This window comes from Alternaria arbusti (assembly GCF_024043155.1).
Source record: "Alternaria arbusti strain BMP 1465 chromosome Unknown scaffold_3, whole genome shotgun sequence".
NCBI classification, from domain to species: domain Eukaryota; kingdom Fungi; phylum Ascomycota; class Dothideomycetes; order Pleosporales; family Pleosporaceae; genus Alternaria; species Alternaria arbusti.
Window position 1 is genome coordinate 2015668 of NW_026249943.1, and position 15014 is coordinate 2030681.

Consider the following 15014-nt stretch of genomic DNA (forward strand, 5'->3'; position numbering starts at 1 on the left):
CAACAAACGTTTGATGTCGATAGTCCGGCATACACTTCACCTTTGCTGGAGGTGATGTTTCCCACTCGATCTTTATATCTCCTTCATTGGCAACATGCTTAGATGTATAGCCTGTAGAGATAGAGGGACGATGTTAGCATATGTCTCATGTGCACTTCGTACAGTCAGGCTTACCTTTTAGGTTTTTTATCTTCTGAGTTGCCTCATTGCTGCGCCACGAAGTCAGTAAATGCCTCATATGCAGTTCGTACAGTCGTAACTTACCTGTACTCGACATTAACGCTTGGTACTACAGCAATCTTGCCATAGCCGTTGAACCACATGTCCTTGGCGAACAACTTCGGCTCGCCTTGGAAACACTCGCCCTCCTTATGCGCCCGAAACTTGATCTTCTTCTCCATGAGCGGTTTCGCGGTGAAGGCTGTTATGCCGTTCCAGCATGCGAACACCTGGAATGGTTTCGAACTCGACCAGCGCGCGTGTGCCTTAGGGTCATTATGGAAGAGGTTCCAGGCATTATCCCATGATCCGTCTTCCGGGATATTGAAGAATAGGTCCCCAGTCATTCCTAGAAATGGGTATACTCAGTCAGTATATGTCTCACATGCACTTCGTACAGTCAAAACTTGCCGCGAGCGATCTGCAGAGGTAGAGGTACGAAGTCAGTATATATCTCACATGCACTTCGTACAGTCAGAACTTACCCAAACGTCATAGAAAGTCGGGTTGTCACCAACGTATGTCCAGTCCATGGCACATGTCTGATCGGCTCCCTGGAACTTCCGCTGATGTATTATTTCCAGGATGTCTTCCATACACAAACTTATGTCGTTGGAAAAAATCACCGTAGTATCCTCGTCGTAATGCTCCGGATGTGCGATAAGGTCTCTCACGGCTAGGTTGCGGAGCTTTGCAAGGCCTTCGATACGGTCTCCTCCTTTGGCCAAAGGGTTGATGTCGCTCGATTTGAAGTGGTATCTAATTCCAAGGAGCGTCATGCTAGCGCTGAGCTGGTTAAGTACTTCAAAGGTGCCATCGTCGGATCTTCCTTCGACTATGGAAAGGACGCAGTTCTGTGGCCCGAGAAAGTACATGGTTTCTACGATGGAACCAATCAATTGCGGAAGGAGATGGACACATTGATGTAAGTCCAATGCAAAGAAATATCGTGGGAGTCGCCCGCTTTGGAGGGATCCAGAAGAGCCTCCTCCCAAGTAGGCATAACGATCTTTATTGAATGGAGGACATTCTAAGCCCGATTTTGAATCCGATGGTGACAGGATTGAATGGATAATGGCAGTGATATTGTCGTTTGCTGATGGCTCAGGACTACCGTCGCTGTTATCGAGGCGCTCGGGAGGTTGCGGGGTTATTGGAGGATCAGCCACAGGAGTAGCTGCAGGAGACGGCTTAAGTATTCCAGTGACGATGGGTTTGATATGCGATAGGTTAAGGAACCCAAACCCAGCTATCAGTAAGAAGATGACACTGAGCAACGCGATTGCCTGCAGGAGCGATCGCAAGCTCCGTGAAAATGCTGCCATTGTAGAAGTCGAGAGTGGCGAGGAGGAAAAGGACCGGGGCGAGATCGAGCAACAGTTGAGCCGCTGAAGTCGGTTCGAGGGGCGATTCCTGAGTGACTGGAAGTGGATGAAGTTGGCGCTGCGAGACTGCGCCGCATCCTGCAGAGTGCACGGTGCATAGTTGCGGTTTCGTACCGTCCCGCGTGGGAGATGAGTAGGCGCTTAGCAAAGGCCGCGGGGCACGGCAACCAATGACGCACCTCGGCAGGCGGGCCCAAGCGTTTATCACAACAACGAACGCGCTGGAACGGCGTCACGCACTGGCTGCCAAGACAAGCTTCCACGCCAATTGCCGATTGCACCTCTCAGTGCGTCTAAATACCCGTCTTACTCTGATAGCGTCACTCTCTACTCTCGGAAGCCGCCTGCACCCTAAAAATATCCCGACATCTTCGCCCCATGAAACAGTGGCTGCATAGAGGTAGTACAGACAATGGCTCATTTCGCGTGCCCAGCGACTGTGGATTTGCGGCACGGTTGGGGGATGCCATAAACTGCGTGTTTCTTTGTGTCGCAGGTACCCGTATCTCTTCTTTCGTCTATTGCTCTACGCGTCGTCATTCGTTTCAACATTTCACTTTGAGAGATGTTCAGGTTGATCATCCTTGTCGTCTTGACCTCTATGGAGCTGGTTTCTCCAAGCCCTGCCATAATTCGCAGCCGAATCGGGCCCTTCGGACCAAACGCGACAGAGCTAGCATCTCACGCTCACGAACGGATGTTTGAACGACAAGCCTTCGCACCTATCACTACTTGTGGCTACGTTGACGGCGATGCCCAGAGTCCTCGAACTGCTGACCCCGGCTATGGATGCCGTGTCGACACCGCGAACGGCCTCTGGGGATTTTGTCCAACGAGTGTGATATCGGCCAAAGACTGCGGTTTAGCTGGCATGTGCGTAGATGAGCACTCTTGTACGGCTGGTTGTGGAAGGCTATCTGATCGATCAGATATTACCACCTTTTCTTGGTCAGTTGCTCCATGGCTTCAGAGATAGTGCAAGGAGGCCCTCTAACACAGTGTTCTAGCGAAGCCAAGCAGTTTTGTTCTACGGTGCTCTTGATTAATGGCCCAGATCAATCATTCGAATACATTGCCTGCGGAAATAAAGCGAGGACAGACAGTCTTCTCGCCGTCCCGAACGCGGTGGAAGCAACGACAACATCCGCTTCCAGCACGAGCAGCAGCATCTCCTCGGTTGCTTCAACATCGCCACCAGCGAACTCCGCTATCCAGAGTACCACGCCCCTCACTTCGAGCGCCAGTATCTTATCCGACTTACCTTTACCGTCATCAACATCGAATCCGACAGCCCCGGCTTCCGAACAAAAGTCAACAAGCATTGGGCCAATAGTAGGAGGAGTGGTAGGAGGGCTCACAGTGATCTGTTTGACTATCCTTGGTGTCGTGCTCATTCGGAGGAAGCGTGGTGCTACAGAACCGACGGTACAGCCCCCAGGATACATCTACGATCCTCACGATGACCTCACACACAACGCTGAATTGAGCACACACAATTCGCGATATATGCAGAAGGGGTATCAATGGGACAGCAGCCATGGTCCAGTTGAGATATCTGAAGGACATGCTGTGAATATGGTGCCTGCTGAGCTGCCGGGGAAGGTGTGATACCCACATCGTGTTAGGAACGAAATGGAGGGCCCCGAGAGATGATCAACCAGGCCGCGGTACGATAGTAATTGAAGATACTGAGAAATTCTTATAGTCAATAGATAACTAATGCTAACGATGGATGAGATCTTACGCTTGCTTAAAACAGACCTCAAACTCATTCCAGTACACTCAAAAATATCATAAAGAAGATTCCACGGTGAAGCTCTCAATCTGGAGTACGGAGGGCCACACATCAATTGGGCGGGTTGATGTTCAAAGCGACTGGCACCTAGCATACTAGGTTGTCACTATCATGTCGTGATATTTGAATGCTGTCATGGAATGCCAACATAGCGAGTACAAGATCGATGTGCGATTGATATGTAGACAGTATGCACTGTGGGAGTCTTAACCAAGATACTTAGGCGCAATAGAAATCGGTCGTATGGACAGTCTGAGTTGAATGCGGGCCTTCTCGCGAAAGCCATCAGATTTGACCTCATTGTACTAGGATAATCCTAGACTAGCGACACCTAGAGGGGAAACGGAAAGCAATGCAACGGGCTAGTAAAGCGATCGCATAACTATTAGTGTTTAATTAATATTAGTTTTACGCCTATATATAACTTTCTAGAAAGTATTTTAGTAAGTACTACTAAAAAGTTATAGTACTACTATACTACTTTATAAGCTTATTTTAGAGTAAATAAATATATATTAAAGAGAAAAGAAAAGCTTTTAGATACTTTTTATACTTATTATATTTAGTAGTAATACTACTTTTTAGTAGTATTAAAGTAGCTTACTACTATATTAGATATAAATAAGAAAAAATAGTAAATATAAATATAAAATAGTAAGAAAATAGTAAATAAAAGTAAATAAAAATAGCTTTTAGACTACTAGTAATCTACTAAAAAATACTAAAAAATTTAGTAAGTTTTAGTAAAATTTAAGTAAATTTATAGTATAGTTATACTACTATAGTAGTATTATAAAATATACCTTTAGATACTCTTATAGAGTATTATATATAATTATACTAGTATAGATTATAATAAGCTCTTAAAAGCTTTACTACTTAAAAGAGCTTTCTAAGTAAGCTTATAATATAATAATTTATCTTTTATTTATTTCTATACTTTTAGATATAATAAATAGCTATTAATAGCTATAGCTAAGTTTTAAATAATATTATAGTAGGTTTTTATAGCTTTTTAGTTTACTTAAATATACTAGTAAATAGTATCTAAAATAGCTTAGTATCTTAATAGTATACTTTTACTAATAAAAGCTATAGTATAGTTAAGTTTATACTATTATTTTTTATTAAAAGTATATAAATTTTTATAAGCTAGGCTCTTAGAGTTATTTTATTAAGTTTAGAAAAAATATACTAAGTATAGTAAACTTTTAGATATTACTATATTAGCTATTCTAAACTATCTATATATAAGTATAAATATTTAGTTAGCTAAAGTAGTTAAAGACTACTACTATAGATTAATTAGTATAAGAATATTAGTAAAAAGTTAGAGTTCTAGAATTCTAAAAAGTTAGTATTTAGTAATATTATAGATCGAACCTGCAATCTCTACCTAATTAGGCCTAGCTCTAATTAAGTAAGAAATATTAAAACCTTACCTATATAGTAGTTTATTTAATAACGTAGTATCTTATAAGTAATATAATCTTAACCTATATTTCTACTCGTTACACTATACTACGTTTAATACCTATATCTAGACTCTACTCTTAGCTCTATTAAGTTATATTACAATTAGTCGCGACGATAATAATAACCGCGCATAATTTAAGACAAGCCGAAGAAAGCCTAACGCTGCCGCGGCGATCGCTATTGCTTATCGAATAAATTAGATATATATACTCTTTTAGAAACAACACTATTAAAGCGCTATACTAGTAATAAGTTTATAGAGCTCTATTATACAACTATAGAGTAGAACTCGCGAGCTAGTTAGCTAAGTACTCTGCTAAGAGCGTACTAAAGTATAGAGCTGCGAAGATACAAGAGAGGCTAGAGATAGCTAAAAGCCTACTACTATAATAGTTAGTTTTGTTAATAGAGGACGCTATATAGAAGTATTAGACTTAGTTACACGAATAATAATAGATCGCAGAGTTAGTAGAGAACTAGCTTATTCTACTAGTAAATAAGAAGATAGTAAATATTTCACTAAGTAAGTAGACGTAGTATACGCTCTTATTAGTAGGCGTCTCCGCGATACCTACACTCTATCTTCTACATTACTAATATAGAAAGTAAAGGCTTTAATATACCTAGCGCATTCTCTATAAGCTTTAGCTTCGGCGAAGACGCTAGTTAATCCTAGACTATTATAGATAATATCTAAGAAAGTATACGCCTTCTGCTACTGCTATCTAATTAGCAACGTAAAAGCTTAATCTTTCTACTTCTACTAATCGCGAAATCTAATCGCTAACGCGAGAGCTTCTTCTATATATTCTACTCGCAACTCCTCTAACTAGTAGGTTTAGATAGTAGTCGCGAAGAATCTAATATCCTAGAAGATAATAATAAGTATATCTATATTAAAATTAGTAACGTTACTATAGAAGTACTATAGAATAACTTATATAAAGCACGTATTCTCTTCTATAACAGTAACGCTAAGCTACGCGACTAGATTAAGTTATAATAATATAATAATACTACTAATAATAGCAAGACTAATATTAAGTTATTTACTATCTAGATAGGTTAAGACCGCTCTACTAAAGATAGTACGTACTATAGTGTAGTTACGTCTACTATTACTAACGTAGAGAATTTCTATAAGCAAGTCGCGGACTATCTCTGCGACTAGCACTTCTACGTTACTACTCTTCTTACTATTCTCTGCAACGCTACTTATACTATTAAGCTTAACAACTAGCGTATTAAGAAGCTATCTAATATAGTTAACTAGTCTTAGGTAGTTAATAGCGTTAGTAGTAACGCTTATAAGTTAAAGTGCGCTAAACTTAGAAAGCTTAAATAGGCTATAACTTAGCTATAGTTAGCTAAGGCAAGTAAGCTTATAGAACACCTAATATATAAAGCTATAGTCTTCGAGCGTAATACTACACTTCTTAAGGTTAATAAACTTAAGAAGTAACTAGAGAATATAGTTACTATCTCCGCCTTTAACGCCTTAAATAAGAAGTTTAAGAAGGCTAATAGTAACGCTAACGCCTAGTACTATAAGTATAATCGCGAAGTTAAAGACTATAATAATATAATAGATAAGCTTAACAATCTACGCAAGACTAAGAACTAGAAGATTAAGCGTCTTTAGCAGCGTTTTAACAAAGCAGCGCTTAGCCTATAGAACGCGCAGTAAGAGAATAAGATTTACCTTAATAAGATTCTTATATATAAGCCTAGCTATAAGGCGTACTTATTTCTATAGCGCGAACGCTAGTTAGATTCTTATTAGAATTATTCTAACTCTTCTTAGAACTACTCTAATTCTAACTAAGAGCGCTCTAACTATCGCCGCGATAGCAACTAATATACTTATTAAGACATCTTCTCTCTACGCGACTCTAGAGACGCCTAGGTAAGCTATAACTATTTCTTCTAGAACTTAGAAACTAGATAGTCGCGCCTAGTAACTGCTACCTTCTCTTCTTAGGCTTCTAACCTATATAGAGCTGCCCCTCTAAGACTATATACCTTTTCTCTACTAGAAGCAGATAGCCTACTAAGTAGTGTCTATTCTACTAGAATAGCGCCTACCTTATATAAGATATCTAATATCTCTAAGTTTTAGAGCAACACTAACTAGAACTATAAGCGCTAGCGTAAGACAGTAGTAGATAAGTGCTCTACTATTTCTAATACTACGCTCTACGTTACCTACCTAAAGCGCTATATTACTAGTAGTGCCTAGTCTATTATAAAGAAGATAAAAGCTACTAACTTTATAGACTACCTTAACGCGCTTAATAGTACTTTTCTTACGTATAATTAGTTTAGCGAGACTAAGACCTCTCTTATAGATAGTAGTCTATAATAGAAGTAGAGTAAGATATTTACTATATAGTAAGCCTGCTTTCTTAGAGTAGTAAATATACTTTATATCTACTTATCGCGTACTTTTATTAAGAAAGCGCATAGTCTTATAAATACTTAACTTAGTAATACTATAGTAACTATCTCTAATAATTATAAGACTCTTACTAAGTTTCTATATTACGCTCGCGCTGTTAATAAAGCTTTATAAGACGTTTATATTAGCAAAGCTATAACTACTACCTTATCGTCTATAACTAAGCTCTATTAATAGGCCTCTAGTAATTAATTCTCTAAACGTAAATAGCGCACAAACTAATACACTAAACGTAAGGTCTAAGACGCGTAAATAGTTAATAAGAAGCGTAAGCTCCGAGAGTATAACGCCTGCTATAAGTGTAGTAAGAAGAGATATACTTAGTTTAATAAGAAAGCTTCTTACTAAGGCAAGCCTATTATACTATCTAGCGATATTCTCTTTCTATCTACTATTAAACTTAAAGAAGTTAATAAGAATACTAGCAAAGAGTATAATAATATTATTAGCAGAACTAATAATAACTTAGATTTTTAGATACTTCTAATTAAAACTATAAGTAGAAGTAGAACTAGCGTACCTTAGCTAAGGCCTTGCAATATCGCGTGCAACAAAGTAAGATCTAGAAGCTAGCTACTACCTTCTACCTAAATAAGAGAATCTAGAGAATATACTATATCTCTACTACTACTCTTTATAAACTTAGAGCTAATATTAGCTATTAACTCTAGTTCTACTATAGCTTAAAGCAGTAATATAGTGCTTAGTAGCGCAACGCTACTCTTATTAATACTAGAGCTAGCGCTTATTTTATTAGTTAGAACTAGATTAAATAATAATAGTATATAATCTTCTCTATCGCAAAGCCTATTCGGCTAGCTCTAGCTAATAGCAAGAAAGTAGCTTATCTTACCTACGCTACTAATATTATAGTTAAGCACAGTAACTACGTATCTATAGTTCTATACTACGTTACTAATATTAGTAAGTTTAATATTATTCTTAGAATAAACTAGCTTAACTACTATTAACTAGTTCTAGAGTTTAGAACCTCTTATTCTATAACGTTTAACTATAAGAACTATAAGGTTAACTATCTTAAGAATAGCCTCTAGAACACTATCTACAAAGATTATCTACTAGAAAGCTTATTCTATAAGGTAGTCTCTACTAATATAATAGTAGAAGACTTAAAGATCTTTATAATTAGTGCTAAAGCTACCTATCTTATAGCTATAGGTAATCTATAGTCTATTATATAGCTCGAACTCTATTACTTTAACAAAGTTAAGTAATCTAAGAACCTATACGCTAATAATTATAACCTACCTATCTTTTAGAAGTAAGTTATAAGCCTAGCGTTAGTTACGTAAGAGAACTTTAAGTATTATATATTAAAGATAGAGTAGCCTACTATAAGCAAGAATAAGATTTAAAGACTTATTTCTATATATATTCTAGACAAGTTTCTAGACTTATTCTTACTCTAGCTTACTAACGTTCTACTATTACGTTAGTCTAGAGTAGATTATGCTATTAACATAGACCTAGGCGTAGGTATCTCTAAGCCTTATATCTATAGACTTACCTAAGAGAAGACTATAGTAGTTAAGATATATATTAATAAGATAATTAGTAAAGGCTTTATCTAACTCTCTACTTTACTCTATACGTCTCTAGTGCTTATAGTTAAGAAACTATTAGGTAGACTCTATATTTACGTTAATTACTAGAGCCTTAACGCTATTATATAAAAAAACTATAATACACTACTTATAATTAAGAAAACCTTAGCAAGAATAGCTAAGATATAAATTATAACGCTTATTAATATTATCGCTGCGTTTAACTTAGTCCGCGTTAAAAAAGGTTATAAAGAAAAGACTATCTTTCTTACCTAATATAAACTCTATAAGTACCTAGTAATACTCTTTAGTTTATATAACGCTTCTAAAACCTTCTAGACGTTTATTAATAAGACTTTACGCAACTATCTAGATATAATTTATATAGCTTATCTTAATAACATTCTAATATACTTAGATAATAAGAGTAAGTATAAAGACTATATACTTACTATTCTTAGTAAGATTAGTAAGGTAGGCATATACCTAGACGCTGCAAAGTGTTCTTTCTCTACAAAACACGTTTAGTACTTAGGCTTTATTCTTACTATAGATAGCCTTAAAATAGACTCTAAGAAGGTCTCTACTATTATAGAATAGTAGACCTCTAGATTAGTTAAAGACGTCTAAGCCTTTCTTAGATTCGCGAACTTCTATCGCTACTTTATTAAGAGCTTCTCTACTTTAGCTAAGCTACTTATAGAGCTTACTAAGATTAATAGTAAGAAGTACTTTCTATTAGCTCTAGACTTCTACGCTATCTAGTCGTTCTAGAAGCTTAAGAACGCTTTTTAGAGCGTAGATATACTTACTTACTTTAACGCTAACTACAAAACATAGCTAGAGACTAATACTTTAGACTTTATTACTACTATAGTCTTATCGAAAATAGAGCCTAATAGCGTTCTGCGCTCTATAGCGTTTCTTTTATATAAGATAAACTTAGCAGAATATAATTATAAAATCTATAATAAGAAACTTCTTACTATTATACGCGCGTTTAAAGAATAGCGTTTTAAGCTCGCTAGTATCTTAGACCTAGTTAAGGTTCTAACTAATTACTAGACACTCTAGACCTTTATAACTAATAAATAGCTAAACTACTACTAAGCGTAATAGTCTAAGTTTCTTTCTAAGTTTAATTTTAAGGTTATATACTAACTAAAGCGATAGAGTACTAAGCCTAACGCGCTAATATAGCGACCTAGTAACTTATCTAAGAATACTAATAATAAGCGCTAATAATACTAGTAGTAAGTTCTTATTAAGCTATATTAGGTAGACTCTACTCTACACGTCGCGACACTTACAAGCTACTAAGAACCTAATACGTAATACGCTATATTTCTAACTCTCTATTACTTACGTAAGGCTAGCCTATTAGTACTAGAGGCTGCCTATTATATATACTGCGATAGAGAAATAGAGACTATATCTAAAGCCTACTCTCTTAACACTCTATACCTAGCACCTATTAACGTAGAGACTTACCTAGAGAAAGCACGCGCAAATAACACTAACACTAGTAACCTTACTAAGCCTATTCGCACTATATACTCTAAAGATAAGCTTCTATAAGCTATTATTAAAGCTAAGCAGAATAGCTAACAATAGTTACTACCTAACCTTACTAGGCTAGATCGCAAACTACGTATAGAGTTAGGTAATTACTTCTTGCTTAATAGTCTATTATATATACGTAGCAAGATCTACGTACTTAACGTAGGCTATCTACGCATAAAGGTCTTAGATTAGGTACACTAGTTATTATATAGAGAAGAACATAGTAGTAAATATAAGACGTACGCTAAACTTATAAAGTAGTACTACTAGCTACGTATAACGTATAACGTTGCCTAGTATATTTATATATGTTTTATTTACTACTACACTAAGTTACACTATAAGAGAAAGTAAGGCCTTCTCTATCTATTACCTATACTAGATAGATATTAGAGCTCTATCTCGATAGACTATATTATCTACTTGCTATCTAGTACCAACAATAGTTATATATACGAGAACATTCTAGTTATTATTAACTACCTTAGCAAGAAGAAAAAGTTTATACTAGTTATAGATTTACGCGTTAATACTTTAGTTAAGGCCTTTATTAAGTTTATATAGCAAGAGAAGAGTTACTCTAAATATATTATATCTAATCGCGGTCTCTAGTTTATATTCTACTTTTAGACTTACTTTTATTAATATCTAGATACTAAGCTAAAGTTATTAACTATATATTATTCTAAGACTAATAGATAGATAGAGAACGCTAATATATTTCTTAAATAGTATCTCCGCGCCTATATTAATTATAAGCAGAATAACTAAGCTCTTCTTCTATCTATAGCTAAGTTCGAAGCTAATACTATAGTTAATATAAGTACTAGTGTCTCTGCTTTTATAGCTATAAAGAGTTATAATCTATAGTCTAGTATTAAACCTGCGCAGGCTCTAGACGCTTATCTAACTATACTAGCCTAGCGCGACTACGTAAATACTAATAAGTTCGCTAACTAACTTAATAAGCTCTACGCTTACCTTAAGAAATAGATTACTTAGACGTAATTAAAGTAAGTAGAATACGCTAATAATTACTACTTGCCTACTTCTAAGTTTAAGATAGGTAATCGCATTATAGTAGACTTTAGAAACTTACGCACTACCTAGCTAAATTAATTACTTAACTTTAAGAACCGTAGCTCTTTTCTAGTTATATATATTATTAACAACATAGCTTATAAAGTTACTCTTACTCTTAGAATACGCGCCTATAACGTTTTTTATTCTTAGCTACTCTATTAAGCTAATAATAAGCCTCTCTCTAGTTAGCTCTAAGATAATAAAGATTACATTAAACTAGCTAACTCTAATATTAATAATAATACAGACTATACTATTAAAGCTATATTAGATAGCCGACTTAATAAGCAGCTCTAGAACCTAGAGCTAGATAACTAGAAGAGTCTACTATAATATAAAGTCTAATAGGCTAACTACCTAAAGAGCTCTAATAATCTATTATAGGAACTATATATAAACCTAGTAGACTTAGCTAATCTTATTACTAAGTTCTACTACTAATAATCTAGAAGACTAGAACTATATATAAAGTTTAATACGCTAACTAGTAGATAGAAGCTCTTAATAATAATACTTTATTAGAATAATAATTAGAACTAACTATAGCTACGCGAATAGTTACATTATAAGTAGTTATATAATACTCTAATACAACACGTCTCTTATATAGTTAGATAGGCTACCTCTACGTATTATCTTAGTATACAACGCTTAACCTAGACTAATACTTACTCTATGCAAACTATTATATTAGAGACCTATAGACTTCTCTCTCTCTTATATAACTATCTAATAATAGAATCTATAGCGCGCTTAGTTAGATAATATTAACTTAGAGATTATAATTCTATAGACTAGTATTAAGATAGAGGTAACTAGGTCCGCGATAGCGTGTTAGACGTATAGATGTTAGTAGAGTTCTACCTAACGTGTATTAATAATTATAGATAATTCTATACCTTATCTCTATAATATACTATATCTAATACCTCTCTATCTTATAAAGCTGCTTAAAGCGCTCTAACTAATACTAATAGGCCTTAACGCAATAGAATATAGATAGAGAATATACTAGAAGCTAGTAGTTATAGTAAAGAATATAGAAGATGCTTTAGCTTGTTATAGCTTTCGCGAATACAGGCGTCTTCTTTATATTTAATTTTACAAAGCGTTTAGGCATAATATTACTTTCGCGATATACTAAAAGTTATTTAGCTAAAAAGAGTCTTAGGCGTTAGAACTTACTCTAAAAAAGAGGGGGGGTAGTATTATAGATTAAACCCGCAACCTCTACCTAATTAGGCCTAGCTCTAATTAAGCGAGGAATATTAAAACCTCGCCTATATAGTAGTTTATTTAATAACGTAGTATCTTATAAGTAATACAATCTTAATCTATATTTCTACCCGTTATAGTAATAACTATTAGTGTTACTTTTAAAATAACTACTTTAAATAGTTATAATAGAGAGTAAGTTATTACTCTATAGAAGTTAATACTAGTAATATTATAGTATATGCAGGATAATAAGGCTATATAAGAACACAACCTAAAAGTAACTGTGCTGTAGTTTAGAGCTTAGGATACAGAGAGAACAATAGAGTTGCGTACCGCCTCTAAATAGAGAGCATAAGAATAAAATACGAGTTCCTGTGCATATATACAGCATGCTAACACAGAGTACTTGTGCGTATCCCTAGACCTGCGCCTAGAGGTAAAGGCAATAGAAATCCAGGCGGCGTTAAACCACAGTTACCTACTGCAAATCAACCTTGGAATGGCCGAAACATATCCAAAGCCATCAGAGTAGTATTTCTAAACGCAAAGAGGGAAGTGTATTAAAACCGAAGGTATAGAAGGGCTGTCGGCCACATTTGTCGGCGACCTCGGGAGTCTGCGGTTGGCGGTGGGTCCTGACGCTAGTGCACCCGAGCCAGGCCCCGGTTGACCTGGTCATGAGCTCCTGATGTGGATCGCGTTTGTAAAGACCCTACATCCATGGAAGCGCCTACTCTTATAACTAACTCTACGGCTACAGTCAGTGATAAAAGCCTTCGCAATGCTGATAAGCTTGTTCTCTCGATCAGCTTTTCATACACGATTTGCTTGCCTCGTCGCTTTGCATGCAATATATTCACTGCTTTACACACTACTTCTCGAAGGTACACATCGTCGGGCGATTATACAGAACCAATGTCGGATCACAAGCCTAACCCAGAGTCTTCCTTCCCGAGGTACAAGCCGATGGAAGATATCGAACCCTTCGAGCGTTACACTGTCGGAGATTACTATCCGGTGCGAATTGGCGAGCGTTTCTGCTCAGCCCGCTATCACATCGTGCATAAACTAGGCCATGGGTCTTATTCAACTATATAGCTAGCACGTGATAAGATTCTAGCAAAGTATGTTGCTATCAAATTCTGTGTATCGGGGCTAGACCGACCGTCCGAAAGTACCATCTTGAAGGCTTTGTGGGACGAGGGAAGACGAGGTGGCGAAGAACATATCGGTGCTACGCTGTTTCCTGGACTTTTGGATGAATTCGAAGTGGAAGGTCCAGAGATACGTGGTACGAAGAGAAAGCACCGCTGTCTCGTCACGACACCTGCAATGATGAGCATTGCCGAAGCGCGAGAGGCGTCCCCTTACCGTTATTTTCAGCTCCCAGTAGCTCGAGCGATAGCTGCTCAGATTATTCAAGCAGTCGCATTCATGCACTCTCGTGGGATAGTTCATGGAGGTGTGTGATGGAATAGATAATGTGGGTAGATTATCAATTCGCTGACAGTGAATCTAGATTTACATGAAGCAAATATCCTTCTGCGCCTTCCCAATACCATCGATGACCTTACACCAGACCAAATATACGAAAGGTATGGACAACCCACGCTCGAAGAGGTAGAAAGGGTAGATGGACGCCCTCTGGATCATTGGGTGCCCGACAATGGTGTCGTACCAATCTGGCTTGGGGGTCGCGGTGACAAGCTCTCACTCGCCGACTCCCAGATCTTCTTAAACGACTTTGGCGAATCCTTCCTGCCAGGATCTCACGTGCGAAAATCGTCCCACACGCCCTTGATGCTAAGGCCTCCAGAGATACTGTTGGACCCAGTCTCGCAATTCTCATTCCCTGCGGAATTATGGAGTCTCGGATGCGCAGTGTTCAGTATCATGGGTCAAAGTCTCTTGTTTTATGAATGGTTCCCGAGTAACGACCAAGTCTTAGAGTATCAAGTCGCTGCTTTGGGGCAGTTACCTCAAGACTTGTGGCTGAGATGGGCGAATCGCAGCCAGTATTGTGACGATCAACTGCGAAGCCTTAGAGGATTGGATTATCAGTCGTTGGAAGATCTTCTGGAGAAGTCAATACAAGAACCAAGAAACAAAAACAAGGTGGACGTGATGGACGAGGAGGAGAAGCAGTCTTTTGTCAAGCTCATGAGATTGATGTTGGCATTTCGACCAGACGAACGACCTTCAGCGCAACAGGTTCTTGAGTCTCACTGGGTGCAAAATTGGGCTATACCAAC

At 37.1% G+C, this 15014-nt stretch overlaps 1 protein-coding gene across 1 annotated transcript; it reads right to left on the reverse strand.

Moving 5' to 3' along the window:
- Nucleotides 1-98: 98 nt before the first annotated feature.
- J4E86_003352 (uncharacterized protein) lies at nt 99-1094 on the reverse strand (the record flags this gene model as incomplete). The annotated part of the gene is made up of 3 exons (XM_051443907.1): nt 99-111; nt 265-568; nt 824-1094. 3 exons carry the CDS (start codon nt 1092-1094, stop codon nt 99-101), a joined length of 588 nt encoding a protein of 195 aa, XP_051305402.1.
- Nucleotides 1095-15014: the final 13920 nt, after the last annotated feature.